The sequence below is a fragment of the Mustela putorius genome, unplaced genomic scaffold (assembly GCF_011764305.1).
Source record: "Mustela putorius furo isolate JIRA1106 unplaced genomic scaffold, ASM1176430v1.1 tig00000196_pilon_pilon_pilon, whole genome shotgun sequence".
In the NCBI taxonomy this organism is placed as follows: Eukaryota; Metazoa; Chordata; class Mammalia; order Carnivora; family Mustelidae; genus Mustela; species Mustela putorius.
Window position 1 is genome coordinate 11,620,435 of NW_025421310.1, and position 20,025 is coordinate 11,640,459.

Consider the following 20,025-nt stretch of genomic DNA (forward strand, 5'->3'; position numbering starts at 1 on the left):
CCGCCGTTGGCTGGCCGCGCGCGGGAGTCCAGCCCGGCCCCAGTTCTCCTCCGAGTCTCGCGCCCGCTCCGCCCCCTTCCCTTTGAAGCTCGCCGCCAAGGAGACACTTCCGCTGCGCACGCGCCGCACTCAAACAGGGCGAGAGAAGAAAGGCCGGCAGATTGCGCACGCGCAGTTGAGACAGGGCGTTAGGGGAAAGATGGACCCAAGCTTTGCGCATGCGTCTTACTGCAGGCTGAAGCAGAAACTGGGGGACCCAGGACACCTTCCTACACATGCGCAGGAGGCTCAATGACAGTCGAGCGTTGGCTAAGGTGAGGGAGAGGGCGGAGGATTGCATGGCCGGGGGAGGGCCGCCCTACACCCCCTATGTAGCATTTCCGAGCATCTCCTATGCTCCTAAGATCCACCTGCTGCCTAGACCCCGCAGAAACCCGTTGTACCAATATAGGGTCTCTGGGCCCTTAAAACGCCCCAGGACTCAAGACTTCTGACCCCTGCCTGCAGTTCGGGGCCACAGGAGCAATGTGGGAGGGCACAGGCAAGACGCGCTGCCAACGAGCAGTTGGGCTCTGCGCCCTGCCTGGGGAAGGGACGGCCCCTGGAGGTGGGAGGGTACGGTTCCTCTAGATGACCTTTGACCCCTGTTCATTTCCCTTGTTCAGGCTCCGGGGAAAGGGTCTGGCCATGCTGCATGTGACCCGGGGGGTCTGGGGATCCAGGGTCCGAGTATGGTCCCTGTTGCCTACGCTCCTCGGGCCCCCCCGGGCCCTGTCGTCGCTGGCGGCCAAGATGGGGGAGTACCGCAAGATGTGGAACCCCACGGAGCCCCGCGACTGGGCCCAGCAGTACCGCGAGCGGTTCATCCCTTTCTCCAAGGAGCAGCTGCTCCGCCTCCTGACACAGGTACCGCCCGTCCCGGGTCCGAGAGCCTGGGGACTACGGCTCCCGGCAGGCATCGCGGTGGCACAGCCCTTCGTGCCATAGAGGCCTGTCCTGGAGCCTCCTGGGAGTTGTAGTTCCGTTCCCTTTATTCTCCCGGGTAGGCATTCAGGGACAGACCTGTGAGGTGCTGATGTAGAAGCAATTCCGGACTCTCCCTTGTTCTAGGGCCTTGAGCAAGCCCTCTCTGGGGCATGGGTTTTCCCTCTGCAAAATGGGTATAATAATCATCCTCATCATTACTATTACTACCATGTAATAATAATTATTATACTAGTGAAAACATCATCATAATTATCACACTGTTTTAGCTCTTACTGTATGGCACAGTGCTAAGCATTTTCCACATCTTGTTGAGTCATCAGAACAACCCAGTAAGAGAGAGACTACCATGGTCCCTATTTTACAACTGAGGTGACTGAAACAGGTGAGGAGAGAAAGTGACTTATCAAGGTGATGATGTTGTGGCCCAGGTTAGAACCAAAGTGGCCTGACTCCAGAGCAGGGTAAGGACTGTGATCTCTAGTGAGGCATTAGGCACCTGCTGCACTGAGGGCCCAGCTCCAGAGCTAAGCTCTTACCCTACTCTCATCATCCTACTTGTCATTAGTGAGGATTATCATTCATTTATTTAAAAATTATTTATTGAATACCTCTGTATGTACTAAGGTCAATGCTAGACTTTATTCACAAGCACACACGTAGGTATCAACACACACAAACACTATTGTACAGGGACATGGAACTGCATCTCATTCTCACCATCGCTCTCTCAAAAAGAGGGTGTGGTCCTCTGTTGCTGATGAGGGAACAGGCTCAGGGAGGTGAAGACATTGATCTAGAGCACAGAGGTAGGAAGCATAAAGAAGTGGTTAAATATGTGTGTTCTGGAGTCACAGGCCCTGATCAGAGTCTCAGCTTCTTTTCCTACAAATACTGTGGCCCTCAGTGAGTGACTTCCACTGAGCCTCAGTTTCCCCTTCTGAAAAATGGGGGTTTAAATATAATTCCATCCAGCCCTGTGCAGCCTCTGGAGGGTGATAGACCAGCGAGCTGCAGCTGGTACACCATCACTGTGTCAATGTCAGCAAGTGAGTGTCAAAGCGGGAACTTGACCTTCTAGCTCTTTCCGCTGTCTGTTTTCCACTACACCGGGCTGTCTCAGTTTCTTGGTCAGTAAAATTGGCTGCTCCCCCTACCCCAAGCAAAACAAAATCTTTAAATTAAAACCCAGATCATATGGACTGCCAGAGAAAGAAATCCCACCCCGAGAGGAAAGGGGAAAGAAACCTAACGAGAAGTTTTGCCTCCTGAGGTAATAGGAATTCCACTCCAGCCCCAAGGAGAAGGCAGCTTTAGCCGATTTTGCGGCCCACGTGGACTTCTGCACCCTGTTCCACTACCACCACATCCTGGCCCGGCTGCAGGTGAGGACCAGGCCCCTGGCACCATCCTTGGTGTGCCTGTTTGCTTATCTGTTCATTCAGTAAGAATCCTCTGAGACTCTCTTTGGAACCCAGCCCTGCTCTAAGCATCAGTGAGCAGACAGATGAAGCCACGTCCCTGTGGAACTGAAATTCTGGTTGGGGAGACAATGAATGAAAGAATGAATGAATGAATATGAAATGGGATGGCCCAGAGCCATAAGTGCTGTGAAGAACAATGAAGCAGAGTAGTGGGATAGGGAAGGATGACATGAGGGCCTGTTTTAGACTAGGGTGGTCAGGGAAGCCTTCTCTGAGGAGGTGACAGTTGAGTGAAGACCTGGGTGGAGACACAGAAAGAGAGCCCTATAGATGTCTGGTGGCAGGCAGCGGGGAGTATTCTAGGCAGATATTCTAGGCAGAAAAGCAGATACAAATGTCCTGGGGCACAGAGAGTTGGGAGAACAAGGCAGGGAGCCCTGTGGCTGGGGGGCAGTGAGGGAGGGAGAGCCGGCAGAAGATGAAGGCAGAGAAGGGTCGGGGGTAAATTGTTTCCTTAGGTGATCTGGAAGCCACGGGAGGGCTCTGAGCAGAGGAGGGACATGTGCTGATTTAGGTGCTAACGGGATCCTTCTGGAACAGACTATCGGAGGCAGGGAGATCTATTCAGAGTCAATTATGTTTGTCCAGGTAAGGGATAATGGCAGCCCCAGCAAGGGTAATAGCTGTGGAAGTGGGGAAAAGTGGTCAGATGCTGGTAATGGTGGGATGGCATCAGCGTTTGGCTGGGCAGGCGGGCGGTGAGGGAGAGGAAGAAGCCAGGGGGGGCCTCCAGCCGTTTGGGCCCGCTCCCTTGGAAGAATGGAGCTGCCATTTACCAAGATGCGGAGGACAGAGCGGGGGCGGGAGGCAGATCTGCAGGGATGACGCGAGCTCCGTTTTGCACTTAGGGATCTGAGATGCCTATAAGACAGCCAGATGGAAAGATGGACCCAAATGGGGGTTCCGGAGGTCATGGGAGGGGTCTGGGCTGAGCAGCATCCCCTGGGAGCATTTACATTTTGCTGATGAGATCAATAGGGGGATTAGTGGAGCCCTGGGACATGCCAGCCTTGAGATCAGGAAGGGGAACTAGACCGGTGAGGGGGACAGCCAAAGAGCAGCTAGACAGAGAAGTGGAACCCCAGGGAAAGGTGATGTCATCAAGCCACATTCTCACATCCTCCCCTTTCCGCTCCCAGGATCCTGGTGGGGGGTGGCGGTGGGGAGGGGTCCCTGAGACAGTGATCAGCCTCAGTGATTTTCTCTGTGTGACTCACTGAGCTCAGAAAAGCTGTTAGGCTCACAGTAATAGTTTATTACAACAAAAGGATAGCGAACAAAATCAGCAAAGGAAAAAGGCCCTGGGGTGGGGTTCCAAAGAGGCCACGCCATCTCTCCCAGAAGTGTCTTACAAGATGACAATTAGTTCTCTCACCAGCAAGGTGGGATAGCGTGTATGGAGTACATTGGCCCGCCAGGGAAATTCACCTGAGCCCTGGAGTCCAGGATTTTTTTTTTTAAGATTTTATTTTTAAGTAACTTCTGCACCCAGTGTGAGGCTCGAACCCCAGCCCCAAGATCGAGAGTTGCATGCTCCAGTGACCGAGCCAGCCAGGCGCCCCAGCTGGGATCCAGGATGGTTACTGAGGGTTGGTCAGTGCTGTCTTGGCCGGCCTTAGCTACTCAGTCACCCTCCAGGGCCATGAAACTGCTCCTCCGTAGCCAAGGCCCCTACCATGAATCACACTGTTAGCATAGACTGGCTGCTGTGGCCCAAGGCCCCAGGGAAACCCAGATCCTCTTAGCAAGCAAACATTTCCAAGGCCTTAGAAGTAACCCAGGAGCCAAGGCCAGGGGCAGTCCTCTGGAATGTGCAGGTTTTGGACTACCCAGGCATGTTGAGCCCACCCTTACTGCACACTGCCCTGACATGTCCCCTCTGTGCTTTGAGGGGCAGTGACAATAGCCCCTTGCCACTGAGCACACACTCCTGGTCAGGCTCACGGACCCCTTTCTATGGCATCGAGGGGCAGCTGCCATCAGCCCCATTTACAGATGCAGACACGGAGGCTCTGGGAGGGCCTGGCCGAGCCAGGATCTGCAGCCAGGTCTAGCTGCCTCCGAGCCCTAGCCTGGGGTCCGTGAGAGGCAGGTTTTTTTTTTTTTTTAACTTATTTAGAAAATTATCTTATTCTATAAACAGTTAAATATATGGAAACACAGAACACATGTAAAATGAAGATGCATATTACCACTGCGGCAGGAGATTTTTTTTTTTTTTTTTTAAGATTTTATTTATTTTACAGACTGAGATCACAAGTAGGCAGAGAAGCAGGCGGGGGGCGGGGGAGCAGGCTCCCCACCGAGCAGAGAGCCTGATGCAGGGCTCCATCCCAGGACCCTGGGTTCATGACCTGAGCTGAAGGCAGAGGCTTTATCCCACTGAGCCACCCAGGTGCCAAGAGGCAGGAGATTTTTTTTTTTTTTTTTTTTTTTTTTTTTTTTTTTTGAGGCAGGAGATTTTAAACTGTGACACTAAGAGGGGAAGGGAAGGGTGGGAACAGAGACAGGTGGACACCATGGGGGACCTTTTCCTGATGACCTAAGTTCCCTGAGGAAGCCGCCCCTGGGCAGGCAGAGAGCTGGCTATGTTGTTTATCAGCCCAACAGTGACCTTGACAGGTGACCTCTCTCTGCACTTCCTTTCCCTTATTCATCCTTGAATTCATTCAGTGGGTATGTATGTACATATTTTAAATATTTATTTATTTATTTATTTGAGAGAGAAAGCGAGCAGGGGGAGGGACAGAGGGAGAGAGAGAGCCAAGCAGGCGCGACTCTCAGCTTAGAGTCTGATGTGGGGGTCGAACTGACGACCCCCAGATCACGACCCAAGTGGAAACCAAGAGTCTGATGCTCAACTGGCTGAGCCATCCAGGCTGCTATCCTTGGCCTTTCTCAGCTTGTAGACAACAACAGTCCAACCTCTGTCTCCCGTCTTCATATCACCTTCTTTGTGACTCCGCTTGTCCTTTTCTGTCTCTTATAAAGGACATGCTCATTGGATTTAGGCCCTCCCTAATCCAGGATGATCTCATCCTGGGATTCTTACCTAATTAGACCGGCAAAGACCCTATTTCTGAGTGAGGTCATATTTTGAGGTTCCAAAGAAATGTGAATTTTTGGAGGATACAGTTCAACCCTCTCCACCCAGTTAAATTTAAATTTCAGATAAGCTATGAATAACTTTTTTCTTTTGCAGTAGAATTATGTCCTATATAATACAGTCCTCAAATATAAAATTGTTAATTGTTGATCTGGAAATCAAATCTAAGTTGGTGTACTGCATTTAATTTAATTTAATTTAATTTAATTTTTTTTCTAAACCTGGTAACCTAATTAAGAAGAAAAAGCAAGCAGGAATGTTTTGCAATTTTAGGTAGAATAGTCAGGGAAGGCCTCACAGAGAGGATGACATTTGAGCAGAGACCTGAAGGAGGCAAGAGTGAGCCAAGAGATCTGTGGGAATGGTAAGCGCAAAGGCCCTGTGGCAGGAGTGTGCATGGTGTGCAGGAGGAACAGCAAAGAATCTGGGGAAGAGGGCCAGAAATGAGAGCAGGCTGGGGCTGGGGCCCAGATTCTGCAGAGCTTCTTGGTGAGCACTTTGCTTTGACTCTGAGTGAGGTGGAAGCCACCAGAGGGCTCTGAGCAGAGGGATGGGAGCTGGCTTCAATGACAACAGGTGCCCTCTGGCGGCTGCCTGGGGAACAGACTGGGTTGGGTCTGGAGGATGTGTGTAGGGGGACCAGTGCCCAGGCCACTGCCACAGTCCAGGGTGTAAGGGTAGCTCAGACCTGGGGCGAGAGGGGGGTGGTAGGGGGTGGTGATGAGAAATGATCAGATTCTGGATCTGTTTTGAATGTGGGGCCACCAAGATTTGCCAGTGGGTTCAGTGTGTGAGAAATAGAGGAGTTGGACGGACTTGGCCTCTTCTGAGCCAGGTAAGGTGGCAGGAGAATCAGGTCTGAGGAGTTTCAAGACTCCAGTTTGGGAGGCAGTGGGTTTGAGAGGAGCCCATCAGATGCCCGCGTGCAGGTGTCAGAAGGCCCATTTGGACGTCTGCCGGCAAGCGTTGATTGGGGCTCAGGAACGTCAGCAGCAAATTCATGCATGTACCTTGCCCTCAAGGAGCTGAACTTAAGTGGTGCGGACAGGTGGAAGTCAGGTGCTCTCCTCGATGAGTGGATAAATTCAGACAGTGAACTCACTGGGCATGGTTCATAGCAGCAGATAGCAAAGCTGACCTTGGTTTCTGTACCGAAGTCCGTGTGCAAATTGGTGAAATGCACTCCTTTCTCTTGACTGGTGCTGCATAATATGGTAGTTGCTATCCACATGTGGCTGTGTTTAAATTTGAGATCATTGCAATTAAATAAAATTGTGAAATTCCGTTCTTCCATTGTATTCACCCCATTTCAAGGGCTCAGTAGCCACCTGTGACCAGGCTATTGGATGGTGCAGATCTTGATGTTTCTGTCATTGTCAGCAGTTCTGTTGGATGGTGTTACTCTACATTCTTTATTTTCATCTGAAAGAGTGACAGGATAAATGTATATGTCTACTGCATCTAAAATGGTGCTCATTAGATCTGGCACATTTGTGCAGTGCCCAATCTGCCCAACCTCACAGGGCAGCTCTGCTCAGCCTAAGGAGCGAAGAATGGCTCTTTGAGAGTGATAAGGGAACTGGAATGTTGTAGAAGAATAGGACTTAAGTAGTGGACAGGGAGGGGGGCAGGGAGAGTCTTTTAACAGCATGTACAATGTCCCTGTGCCTGGAGGAACTTACACCAGTGTGGCTGGTGTTGAGCCACCAAGGGGGATTGTGGTGTTAGGTCCTCTGAGGCCTTGCAGGACACAGTACAGAGCATGATCCTATTTTCTGAGGGCAGTAGGAGCCTTGGAATGATTTTAGCAGGAGATCGACGTAGTTAGAAGTGTAATTTCCTGATATAACACTTCTTCGCTGTGACCTTGGGCAGTTACTTAACCTCTCTGTGCCTCAGTTCCCATTTCTGTAAATGAAGGTAACAATAGTACCTTGTCACATGGTGAGAACAACCTGCTTCAAGCAGTCCCTGGTGTGTAGAAAGTTCTATATAAATGTGCACTATCATTTATTACTGTTGTTGTTATGGTTTGATAGAATCTTGGCTGCTGTGTAGAAAGCAGATTGTTGGGAGTGGGGTGAGGGGATGTGGGGAGACCATTGAGAAGGCTGTTGGACTCCTCCAGGCAGGAGGAGCAGATGGGGGTGTGGATGGGGTAGGGCGAGGGGGGTGGTGCAAAGTGGTGATCTGTTTTGGAGGTAGAGCCAGCAGGGCTCATTGCATGGGGGAAGGGAGTAGCAGGGGTCACCTGTGACATCCAGGGGTCACCTGTGACATCCAGGTTTCTGGCCGGGAGCCGTGGGTGGAGATGGATGGGAGGAGTCCAGAAGAGAATTTGGCTCTCAGCGGATGCTTGATGAATGCAGATTTCTCTCTCCTCTGGCTATGAGCTTCCCTCCCCCTCAAACTGCGGCTCAGTCCTGGCAGTGGAATTTCTCAAGGTCACTCTGTGAGTCCGAGAACTTGGCCTGTGGGACCTGAAGGGCTTCTGGCACAGGCCCCAGCGTTGGGCCAGAGTCCTGTCCTCGGGCAGCACGCCCCAGCCATGGGAGTTCACTTGGAAGGGGACTTGCTGAGGCTCAGCTGTCCTAGCTGTCCTGTCCCCCTGCTCAGTGGTTTCCATGGCCCCGGGCCTCCCTGCCTCCAAACTTCTGCCCGGGTGTTCTTCCCACTTGGAGTACCTCTTTCCTTCCACTAATTCAAAATCACACTTGGCCTAGACAAGTTGTTCCTTAGGGCTACCTGTCCTGAGACACACAGGGTACTGGGCTTCTGGACCAATGATCCCTCCATGAGGTTCACTATATAGTCTGGGACAAGTCACAAGTCATCCTGAAACCAGCAAAGAGCCTAGGTACCCAGAAACTCCCTCCTGCATTCATTCACTGAGTCAGCATTTTTTCTTTTCTTGTGGGCAGGGGAGGAGGGGGTTGTGGGTATATAAAATGAAATGGGCAGAGCAGAGGCCAGTTTGTGGGGGACCTTGGAGGTGGTGGACAAGTTCTGGTATTTATGCCACTGCAGGGGGTTGGAGGGGAGAGGTTGCGGGATCTGTTTCTAGTCTGAATAAGCTCTTTGAGGAGAGCGGTTTGGAAGTGGTGAGCAAAGAAGCAGGAAGAACAGAAGCCCAATGCAGTTGTTGGGGCAGGAGGAAAAGGTGGCCATGGAGATGGGGGAGGGGGCAGATGGATTCAAGGGCAACTCAAGGGTCTAGCCTGTGAACTTGCTAAAGGGTTGGAGAGGGTGGTGAAGAGAAGGAAGGGATCAGGGGTGCCTCCAAAACATCTGATCAGAGCGTCTGTAGATTCGGGTAGTACTATTTCCTTTATTTATTTATTTAAAAAGACTTGATTTATTTATTTATTTGTCAGAAAGAGAGAGAGAGAAAGCACACACGCAGGCAGAGAGGAAGGCAGAGGCAGAGAGAGACAGGCTCCCTGCCGAGCAAGGAGCCCAATGTGGGATTCGATCCCAGGACCCTGGGATCATGACCTGAGCCAAAGGCAGCAGCTTAACCCACTGAACCACCCAGGCATCCCAGTACTATTTCCTTTAGAGAGAAGGCTGGTGGAGGGGAAGGAAGAAATGAGGCACTCTCCTCTGGCTGGGTTAGCTGTGAGATGCCGTTTCCAATGAGAGGTACGGAAGAGATCATTGACTATGACTGTCTGATGCTTGGGGTGGAGGCCAGGGCTGGTTGCCAGAGGAAGAGGTCTGGGAGAAGAAACTCAAATTTATTGGAAGATGGGGGTAGAAGGACATGACCTGTGGCTGGCCATGCTGCATTTGAGGCAACTGACATCCCACAAGGGATGTCAACTGGAGAGTTTGCTTTAGTCAGTATAAAGGCTTAGCTGCTGTAACAAGCAGACCCCATGACACAGTGGTTTAAAGGAAGCAGAGAGGGATGCCTGGGTGGCTCAGTTGGTTAAGCGACTGCCTTTGGATCAGGTCATAATCCTGGAGTGTTGGGATCAAATCCCACGTCGGGCTCCCTGCTCAGCCGGGAGTCTGTTTCTCCCTCTGACCCTCCCTGCCCTTGTGCTCTCTCTCATTCTCTCTCAAATAAATAAGTTAAAAAAAATCTTAAAGGAAGTAGAAGGGGACGCCTGGGTGGTCCAGTCATTAAGTGTCTCCCTTTGGCTCAGGTCATGATCCTGGGGTCCTGGGATCAGGCCCTGCATTGGGCTCCTTGCTCAGTGGGAACCTGCTTCTCCCTTTCCTACTCCTGCTGCTTGTGTTCCCTCTCTCACTCTTTCTCTGTCAAATAAATAAAATCTTGAAAACAAAAAACAAAAAAGGAAGTGGGGGATTCTTTCTCTCCCCCTTCACTATCCGGTGACAAGTGGGCCAGGGTTCCAAATGAGGTTATTATTCTAGGACCCAGGGTCCTTCCTTCGTGTTGCTGTGGCATTCCTTAGAATGCTGTCTCCATCTGTGTGTTCAAAACTAAGCCGGGGGCAAAGCTGTGTTTTCAGCCAGCAGTTGAAGGAAAAGAGTGGAGATGTAGGGGAGCGAGAAGTGAGGGGGAAGTCGGACCTTTTGCAGCCTTTCTGTTCACGGTCCGTGGATGAGACCTGCCTTCTGGCCACATCTAGCCTCCGGAGAGACTGGGAAACATATTCTCCCTCTGCATCCTTGCATCCCTCTTCCCCTCTGTTACTGGGGACAGATGCTCATGTCCCGGAACTGGGTATCAGGTCTGGAAACTTGGAGGACGGGTCCGGGCTAGAGATGTGAAGTTGCCCAGAGAGACACAGATTCGCAGAGCGGTGTTTAAAGGGATGGGAGTAATGAGGCTACTGAAGGTAAGCGCGAGGAGAGAGAAGGGGAGAGAGCCCAGCACAAGCTCTGGGGCACCCCATCCCCTAAAGGGTGGGCCGGGAACCATCCCTCATGCTGTGCCCTAGCCCATTTTTCTTCTCTCTGACTCTCTTCTCAGGCGTTGTATGACCCCATCAACCCCGACAGGGAGACCCTCGACCAGCCTTCGCTGACAGACCCCCAGCGTCTGTCCAATGAGCAGGAGGTGCTCCGGGCTCTGGAGCCCCTGCTGGCCCAGGCCAACTTCTCCCCGCTCTCGGAGGACACCCTAGCCTACGCTCTGGTGGTCCATCACCCTCAGGATGAGGTCCAGGTGCCTGTCTTCTAGGGGAGGCCCGGAACTTCCAGGAAGCCTTGGGGCAGCATGGAGCCTTTGGGAGGCAGAGGCTGCTGGGAGTTGCCCTGAACACAGGGTGTGAGCCCACAGCATTTTTGGTGAATTAGAATGCAGTACCTCTTTCCCAGTCACGGCACTGCCATCTGTTGGAAAAGTGTCATAATATATGAATCTTCCTAGGACTAGAGCCTTTATCATCATCTTCCAGAAAGCTGTAATAATAAATAATACAAAACGCTCATCCTTAAAGTCAACAAAATTAAAATAAAAATTGTAAAATTCCAAAATCCCCCATTTAGTGATTTTTAAGATACACTTTTTTTTTTCCAGAGTCATATTTTGTCTGAAATTGGGATATGACTTATAAGTGGTAGTATGGCATAGTTTTAACTGACAATATAATTCTCCTTCAGTTGCTTCATAAAATAGTGGAATATCCAGTTCACAATTATTGCAATATATAAATGTGTCAAAGTAACATGCTGTATACCTTAAGCTTACAGTGTTGCATGTCATATTTATTCAATTAAAAAAATGGGGTATCTTAAAATCAGTGTTATTTTAGATTCTCGGAAATGTGGTAATAAAAATGACTTTGAGGTAAATGATGCCATCTTAGATAGTATGCCCTTGTGCAGTATACAACATGAGCAACTGTACATGGCCATCCTGTCTAGACCCATCCCAGATGATGATAAGCCTGGGAGAGGAGTGGAAATCATTGAGGGGAGGGGCATCTAGTTCTAGTAGCCTACGCTCTCACCCTTGCCCATGCTCAGCTGCCTCTGCTTCCTTTGTCCCCCTTGTCAGGTGACAATAAATTTGGATCAGTATATCTACATGCAGTTCTGGGCCCTGGGCCAGCGAGTTGGGCAGATGCCCCGTAAGTCCAGCGTGGGCTCCAAACGTGGCTTCTTCAGCAGGTCACCCCCCGCAGAGAGGTGAGGCGGCCCTTGTTCCCCAGCTGCAGAGAAAGGGAGCAAGGTTAGAGTCGAGAGGGGACTGACAGGTCAGTGTCTGGATTTGGGTATTGGGACCTGGGAGGGGAAGTCAAGAAAGGGGTGGGGAAATCATCCAAATGCTGTCCTTTTTTCCCCTAGGGAAAGTAAGAACTACAGTGCCCAGGGAAGAGGAAGGGTAGGGACACTTCTCCCATTTTCCAAATGAGGACGGCTGAGGCTCAGAAAGAGAAGGCCACATTTTTTTAAAAATGGCGCAGCCAGGATTCTGGTGAACATTATATTTTAAACAGAAACTGCTCTAATACAGAGCAGGGTGAGGAGAGGCAGATCTCTTGGGCCTGTAAATTACCCAGCCTTTCTGGAAGTCAGTTTATCAAATATGGTCATGAATCCAAAAAACCAAACCAAAACAAAAACCCTAAAGACAAAAAAACAAAACAAAACACAAAAAAACCCAAAAAACAAAAAACCAACCCTTTTATCCCTATATACCCCTTAGTAATTCCACTTCCAGGAATCTATTCCAAGGAGATATTTATACTTGCAGACTGTGTGTTTAATTATCTGTCTCTCACATTGGACTAGAAGCCCCACAAAGGCGGAGACCGACTCATTTGGCTCCCTCTCCAGAGCTGAATAGCGCTCCCTGGCACCTCGCAGACACCCGAAATGGAAAGTAGGATTTGAGTTTGAAAAATAACCAAGGGGCACCTGGGTGGCTCAGTCGGTTAAGCATCTGCCTTCGGCTCCAGGTCATGATCTCCAGATCCTGGGATCGAGCCCCAAGTAGGGCTCCTGACTCAGCGGAGAGCCTGCTTCCCCCTCTCCCTCTGCCTCTCCCCTTTCTCCTGCTCCCTCTCTCTGTGTGTATCTCTCTGTCTCAAATGAATAAAGAAAATCTTTAAAAAAAAAAAAAAAAAGAAAGAAAGAAAGGAAAAGAACTAATGAAAAGATCGGCATTCAGTTCCCCATTCACGAAGTACCTAAAGCTGGAAGCCATCTATGTGTCCAATGACAGGGGATTGTGTTATTTTCACTGATGCCCTGTTGTTAGACACTGGTCTTCTTTCCGAGTTTCCTTCCGTCCCCATTAAGCAGCCTTTATGCTGAGTGTGTGACTCCAGAGCTAGAGAGTGTCCTGGGTGTTCGGGGCAGGGGGTCGGAGGGTGCTCCCCCAGAGTGATCTGACCACCCTGCCTCCCCCATCCCCCCTCTGTCTGGCAGGAGGTATTTCAAGAGGGTGGTGGTGGCCGCCCGTACCAAGCGGGGGCACCTGGTGCTGAAGAGCTTCAAGGACACACCCCTAGAGGGCCTAGAGCAGCTGCTCCCGGAGCTGAAGGTCCGCACGTCCACCACGCAGCGCGCGCTGCTCAACCTAACGCTTTTCGTCTCGGGCCTGGCATTCTTCGTCAATGTGGGCATGGTGGTGCTCACAGACCTCAAGATGGCCACCTCCCTGCTGCTGCTCCTCTTTGCCATCTTCATGGGCCTGCGGGCATCCAAGGTGAGTGGCCGGCCACTGGCGTGCCTATGCGGTCCCTGCCTCCCCCTGCTCCAGAAGCTGGGCCGCCCTGTGTTTCTGCTTCTTTCATGCATTCCTCCCCCTGCTGTGCTTCCTTCCTTCCCTCCTTTACTTTGTCATTCCCACATTCCCTCCATCTCTTCCTTCTCCATCCTCTGTACTCTACGCAACCTTCCTCTTAACATCTCGGGGCTTCAGTTTCCTCACCTAGAAAACGGAGACAGGAGTGAGACCTGCCTTGTAGGGTTGTCCTGAGCAACACTGAGTTTGAATCTGGCTCTTCCATCTCCCAGCTATGGGACCTTGAGCAGATTGCTTAACCTCTCTGGGTTTCTGCTCCTGCATCTGGGGAGTGGGGATGACAAGAACCTGATTCTCAGGGTTGTTGGGGGATTGGATGAATGAAGACACAGGTGATGCTGAGAACAGAGCCTGACATATAGTACAAAATGTACCATATAAGTTTGCTGTTCTGATGATTATTATTACTAACTGGGCTGTTGTTCTCTGAGTCCGGGCTTCCTCATCCTGGCGGGGTGGCATTATCACCAGGGGACCGGTTTTATAAATGTGGCCTCCTGAGCTCCAGCTCAAACGGACTGATTGGAAACTTTGGGACTGGGGCCAAGGAAACTATTTTTACCACACTCTCTTCCTGATTCCGCTACATATGAACGCATGGCTGCTTCATACAGTTGCGCAGGTTGTTCACCATCCAAGGATTCGAGGCCAAGGGGAGGGCTGGGGGCTGAAAGCTGACTTGCGCCATGCGTGCTGACCTGAGGCTGAGTCGGCCCAGGGGGGTTGCCTTTTACCGATTCTCACCAGGGCTGGCACCGGCCCCAGGAGTGTGGACTGGTGTATGGCATCCATTGTACTTGATTATTCACTCGCTGGTCCATTGCTTTTCAAGCTGTTTATAGCCATCCCAGCGGGGTCTTAGGAGGACTGGTAATAAAGCCTACAGATAATAGCCAGGCTGGGCTGGCTGAGAGGGTGAAGGGCCAGGGTGGGGTGTAGGGGGTTGTGGGGTGATAGCAACTCCCGCTGAGGACTAGGGGGTCAGGTGGGATCTAAGGGAAGCTTTGCAAGAGGGAGGATTGAACCCAGTGGGGAAGGGACTAAATGAGTACAGCTTGAGGGTTCTCACAGGGCTGGAATCCAGGGTACAGGGTGAAGTGAGGCCCCAGAGGGTGGCAAGGGCCTTGAATGCTAGAATAGGGACCCCGGGCTTTATCCACAGGGCAGCTCGTGGATAAAGTGCCACAGTGCCACAACAGAGTTTCGAGCCCAGAGGGAGTGGAGCCACCACAGAGGGGGTGGGGCTGTGAGCCCAGCGGCAGGGAGACTGGTGAGGGGTGTCCACTGGTCTGGAAGGGGACCCAGAGGCTCAGCCCTAGGTGCACCGTGCATCCCACCTCCCTGAGGCTCCAGGGGGCTGGGAGCCTCTCGGGCTCTGCAAGGGTCCATGTTAAAACCCAGTTCCCTAGTTAATTAGTGCATCCCCATTGAATGTTTTCCCATGCTCTGGGCTAAACTCCAGTCCTTAAATGTGGGCCCTCTGAGCCTCCCTCCAGCTGCACACTCTTGTCCCCTCCTGTGTGTCAGTGTCTCCCAGGTATCTGTCTCTGGTGCAAACTCCTGGATGTCCCTACACCCTTCCCATGGACACCTCATCCCCTGTGCCCAGGATCCTTTTCCCCCAAACCCCCTTCTAAGGACTGGTCTCAGATCAGATGCCTGGGAGCTGATTTTGCGGCCTTGTGCACGTCCCTCTTTCTTCCCCTGCCACCCGCTTCCCCCGCCAAACCAAAAGCTCATCCATTTCTGTGGTTTGCACAGGCAGCCCTCTGTCATCTCTTAGATCGGGGCTCCATGCTCAGCCTGGAGCAGGCCAAGTCCAGAACAGCCCCATGTGGGCACATTGCCCTCCCCTCCAGCAGCAGCTCCCCACACCCACTTCTGGTTATGGTTCTCATCTGTAGAGGGCCCTGTCCCCCCAGTTACTTGCTAGACCCCTGGAGATGGCCCTTGCCCTACCCCCCTGTTTGTCAGTCCCCAGCCTGGCCTCACTGCCCCTATTTTGCACCCATCTTGTTCCCTCTGTCCTGGCCACAACACAGGTCTTCCCAGCCTCCCCAGTCGGTCCCGTCCCAGTTCTCCAGCCCATCCCCAGGGGCCCCAGAGCTGGCCCTGCTCCTTGCTCATAGCCTGGCCCCAGAAACCCTATTTCCCCAGCCTCACCCAGCACAGTCGTATGCTTCAGCTCCCCCAAAACATAGTGCTCACACCCCCTCCTGTTCCGCGCTCTACAGCTTCGCTGCACTCTTCTCCCCTTTGCAATGCTGTTCCCAACCGAGGACCAAGGACTGAGATGTCCTTTCACCCCATTGGGCTGGCCATCCCCCGCTCACCCTTTACCCTCTGCCTCGAGGCTTCAGGAACCCTTCCCAGTGTGGGTACAGACGCATGGACAGACTGCTAGCATGCCTGACAGAGGTCACAGTGATCACTGCAGGAGCCCGATGACACTGTTGCTCCTCTGTGGGACACAATGTCCACCCTGAACCTTGAGGATGAGGCAGTGAATGTTTTCTAAGAACAGACCAGGGGTGACTTGGCTTGTTCTGAGGCCTGGAGGCCTGAGAGAGAGGGCAGCTCAGGATAATGTTTGGGCTGAATTGGCTCATCAACAGGAGACGCATTGAGAGCAGGAGAAATCTTCAGGGGCTGGGCCATGCAGGGCCTTAGCATCAGGCCAGGGAGCATGGACTCTCTGAGGACCCTGGGGAGCCATGGCAGGGATGTGAGTGGGGGAGGAGCAGGGTCAGCTCTGAGGCCCTGAGGAGACAAACTGGAAAGGGCAGGGGCAGGCGGGAGGAGGCCACTCACAAGGCAGTTTGCAGAGGGGATAGGGCTGAGAGAGTCAGGGCAGGAGGACAGGGCTAGGGACCGACAGTCTGCCAAGGAGGGAACGAGGATGCTGCCAGGGGTCTGGCCTGGGACTGGGCAGATGGCGAGGCCACCCAAGGTCTGGAGCACAAGAGAGGGGGAACTGGTAGGCTGGGGGGCGGTGAGGGGCCACGGTGAGGATTAAAGGGAACACCTGGGTGGCAGCTGCTCTGTCCTCTCCAGGGAGAGAGGTCTGGTGTCATCTCCATGCCACAGAGCATGACCGGCCTGGGAATTCAGCGGCATAAGCTCGGCAGAAAGACAGCAAACCCAGGGTGTGGTTCATCCTGGAGGGTCCCTAACACACGCAGCAGTTCTCCATCCCCCCACTCCCACCCCCCACCCCCCCGCTGAGATGGCCATTCATTCCCACACAGGGACAGACACTGCCTGAGTGGGGCTTGCGGCAAGGGAGAGCAGGGTTGTGCACAGCCTTGTCATTGGTCCTGGGCTGGTCATTTGAGCCATTTCCACGACTCTGAGGACTTCAGAGGCATTTCACCTTGGGTCCCCGTGTAAGATGGGCGGCAGACAGTACGGGCCTTTAAAAGACGGCACCTAGCCTGGAGTGCGGTTGAATATTCCATAGTAGCTAATGTCAAAATTCTTGTTACGGGTCTGGCGCAGTGCCAGGTGTCTCATAAACTTCTGGAACCTCATTTGACTGACAGTGCCCCCTGCAAAGGACTTAGGTCTCAGCCAAGGGCTCACAGAGGGTAGGGGACAGTGGGCTTGAACTCATTTTGTGGATGAATGGGGCAATCAGAGTGGAAGTTTTAGTGTGAGCCCTGGAGGGCACCTGTGGGCTCTCCTTTCCCTCCTTAGGGATGCCAAGTTTGGGGAAAGGGGTCCAGCCAAGGAGGGGCAAAGGTGGGGAAGGGGGCTGCTCCTTAGTAGGGACCCCAAACTTGCCCCTCCCCGCATTCTACCCCATTCTCCTTCCCTCAAAGAAGCTTGGAGTATTTATTTCCCGTTAATACTTCTCTTGACAATTTAACCTTTGAAACTTTCTATTACGGTAAATTTCAAGCAAATGCGGGAATAGAACCGCGTGATGAGCTCCCGAGTCGTCGGCATCCGGCGTGTATAATTATCCACAGTCGTTCGGTTTTCACCTAAGGACCCCCTGCGCACCCACCACTGGGTTATTTTGGAGTCAATCCTAAACATATCGTTGGAAATACTTGAGTAGGTGTCTAAAAGATAAGGACTTTAAAAAAAAATCATCGTCACAGAGTTCCAAGGCTAAAGCTCTAATCGCCCGGAAATCCTTGAACAAATCTATTAATACGTGCCTCAGATAGGCAAACCCGTGAAGCGGCGGCGTCGGGAGTGTGTGTGTGTTAGAAATACAAACACCCGGGCACTGCTCCTGGGGACCTGAACCTAGGAAGTCCCAGGAGAGCGCGCCAGAAGGCGGGAAGGACACTCCCAGCGCTCAGTGACTGGGAGGAGGAGTGTATAGGTAGGGGCGTGGGGTCCCAGCACTTCCCGCCCTCCCTCCTCTCGCCTCTCCCACCCCCGGTCGCCTGGCTGAGGCTGCAGAAAGGACCATCCCAGCACTTAGTGACTGGGGGGGGGGGGGTGGTATGGGTAGGGGCGCCGGGTCCCGGCCCCTCCCGCGCTCCCCCCACCCCCCAGCCCCCCCGGGCAGCCCGGCTGACCCCGCGGTGTGGTCCTGCCCGCAGATGTTCGGACAGCGGCGCAGCGTGCAGGCGCTGGAGCTGGCCCACATGCTCTACTACCGCAGCACTTCCAACAACTCAGAGCTGCTCAGCGCCCTGGCCCTGCGCGCGCAGGACGAACATGCCAAGGAGGCTCTGCTAGCCCACAGCTTCCTGGCCCGGCTGCCCCAGGGCGCGCGCGGCCAGCCGGAGGGTAAGCCTGGGCCCTGGCCCTGGTGGGTGGTCCTGCCCTGAGGTCCGCCCCTTGCCCCGCCCCCGGCCTTTGCTGCTCTGCCCCCATCCCAACGCGGCCCAGTAGTGACCTGGCCCCACCTGGAACTGACTCCATCCTGTCCCCACGGGGTCAAGACGGCCCCTCAGCAGATAGGACTCCCACTCCCAGCCCCCGAAGCCAGCTTCGGATCTTGATGGACCTGGTCCCTGGGAATTCAGCGGCATAAGCTCCCTATTCTGACCTTATCCCGAATAAGGGTCTTGGATCATCGGACTTCTGGAGTGGCTCGCCCTCCTTTGGTCCCAACTTCCCTAGCGCTCCTTCCAAAGGAGGGACTCTTGTCCCCTCCCAATGTGAGCCTCAGGTTGTCTCCTTTCCAACAGGACCCTCCCTGACTTGTCCCTAGATGACAGATCCAGAGCTGGACAGCACCCCCCCCCCCAACCCCCTCAAGGCCTTGTCCCACTTACTTGCTAACCTCAAGCCTACCCCTGGGCTTCTCCCAAACCCAGACCCCGCATGTTCCTTGCCCTGTGCCCTCCCTGCTGTCCCTTCCGGTCCTTCTAGGTCCCAGTTACCTCCTCCTAACAACACCTGCTTCTCTCCCCGCAGAGACCTCCCAGTGGCTCCAGTCCGAGGTAGAGCACTGGCTCTTGGCCCAGTCAGGCTGTGACGTGGCCTTCAACGGAACTCGGGCCCTGGCCCACCTGCAGGCCCTCACCCCCAGCATCGGGATGTACCCACCCCCGGGTTTCCCCAAACTGGACCTGTTGTCCACAGTCATCTCCGAAACCCCACAGCCGGCACCCAGCAGTGACCAGCCCTGAGAGAAACCTCCGCCCAGCCCCACTCGGCCACCTGGGGAGGCACTAAGCCCCGCCCCCACGATAAGCTGTCAATCAAAGCTACTCCGATGTGCCCCTCCCTAACTTTCACTCGCCTACAGGCAATCACTTCCGTTACACTGCACTCTTAAACAAAGCTAGCAGTTGTGACAGCCTGCAGTTGCTAGGCACCCCCCCCACAACATCCAGTCAAAGCTTTTTGGCTCTGCTTCTAGGCCATCCCTTAGTCCCACCCCGCCGTGAACATCCAAACAAGGCTGGGCTGAGAAGGAGTGTCCGCCAATCACAGCTGTTCGGTGGTACAAACCACCAGGCACCGTGGTTAAAACTGTCCCTCCCGAGGCCATAGATCATCGTCTTTTTAGCCCGCTCCGGGCAAAACGCCCAACAAGTTCACCAAGGCGGAGCCCCAGGCCACTGCCAATGGGAGCCGGTTAGCCCAGCTCTCTGGCCAACTGCCAATGACAGCTGCTGGGCACTGTCAGTTGTCGCCGACCAATCAGAACTTCTAAAGGAAACCCGATCTTTTCGTCAATTGCCGCCTCTCCTCAGGCAGGCTCTCCGGTCTGCTGCTGCTCAGCTGGTCCAGGCTAAAGGGGTTTGAGAGCCTTGTTTCAGGCAGAAGACTGGGGGTCAGGAGGAACCAGAGACCGTCCTCACTCCCAAGACTCGTTTCCACTCAGGCCCCAACAATCTCAGGTGCCTTTCCTGCCCAGGTTCCTCACCCTTTCTGCAGAAACTACCTCGGTCTGGATCTTTCTTCCACCAGTGGCCTGTGCAATATTTATTGGTCTGTCAACTTCTGCCCTGTCCCCTCTCTCAAAGGAATAAATCATGTTTAATAGCTGTGGATGCGTGGGATAGCTGCAGGGGTTGAAGAGAAGGAAAGCATCAGAATCTTGGAAAGAAGGGATGCATGTGGGTGGGACCTAGGAAGAGACTAGGTTCGCAGTTGGTGAAATAGACTGGCTGTGGGTAACAGAAGAGGATCTGAGAGAAGATTTGGTTCCTGAGGAGAGGCCCTGGTTCCCCAAAGACTGGATCTTATGAACAGGGAAGAAAGGAGAGCCATGTGCGGTTGTGCAAATTGTTCACTGCAAATGGCAC

The 20,025-nt window shown here is 53.1% G+C and overlaps 1 protein-coding gene across 1 annotated transcript; it reads left to right on the plus strand.

Moving 5' to 3' along the window:
• Positions 1–133: 133 nt before the first annotated feature.
• TMEM143 (transmembrane protein 143) lies at positions 134–19,765 on the plus strand. The gene is made up of 8 exons (XM_004767437.3): positions 134–314; positions 666–906; positions 2,265–2,369; positions 10,520–10,714; positions 11,549–11,679; positions 12,925–13,204; positions 17,863–18,052; positions 18,686–19,765. Exons 1-8 carry the CDS (start codon positions 292–294, stop codon positions 18,898–18,900), a joined length of 1,380 nt encoding a protein of 459 aa, XP_004767494.1. The 5' UTR covers positions 134–291; the 3' UTR covers positions 18,901–19,765.
• Positions 19,766–20,025: the final 260 nt, after the last annotated feature.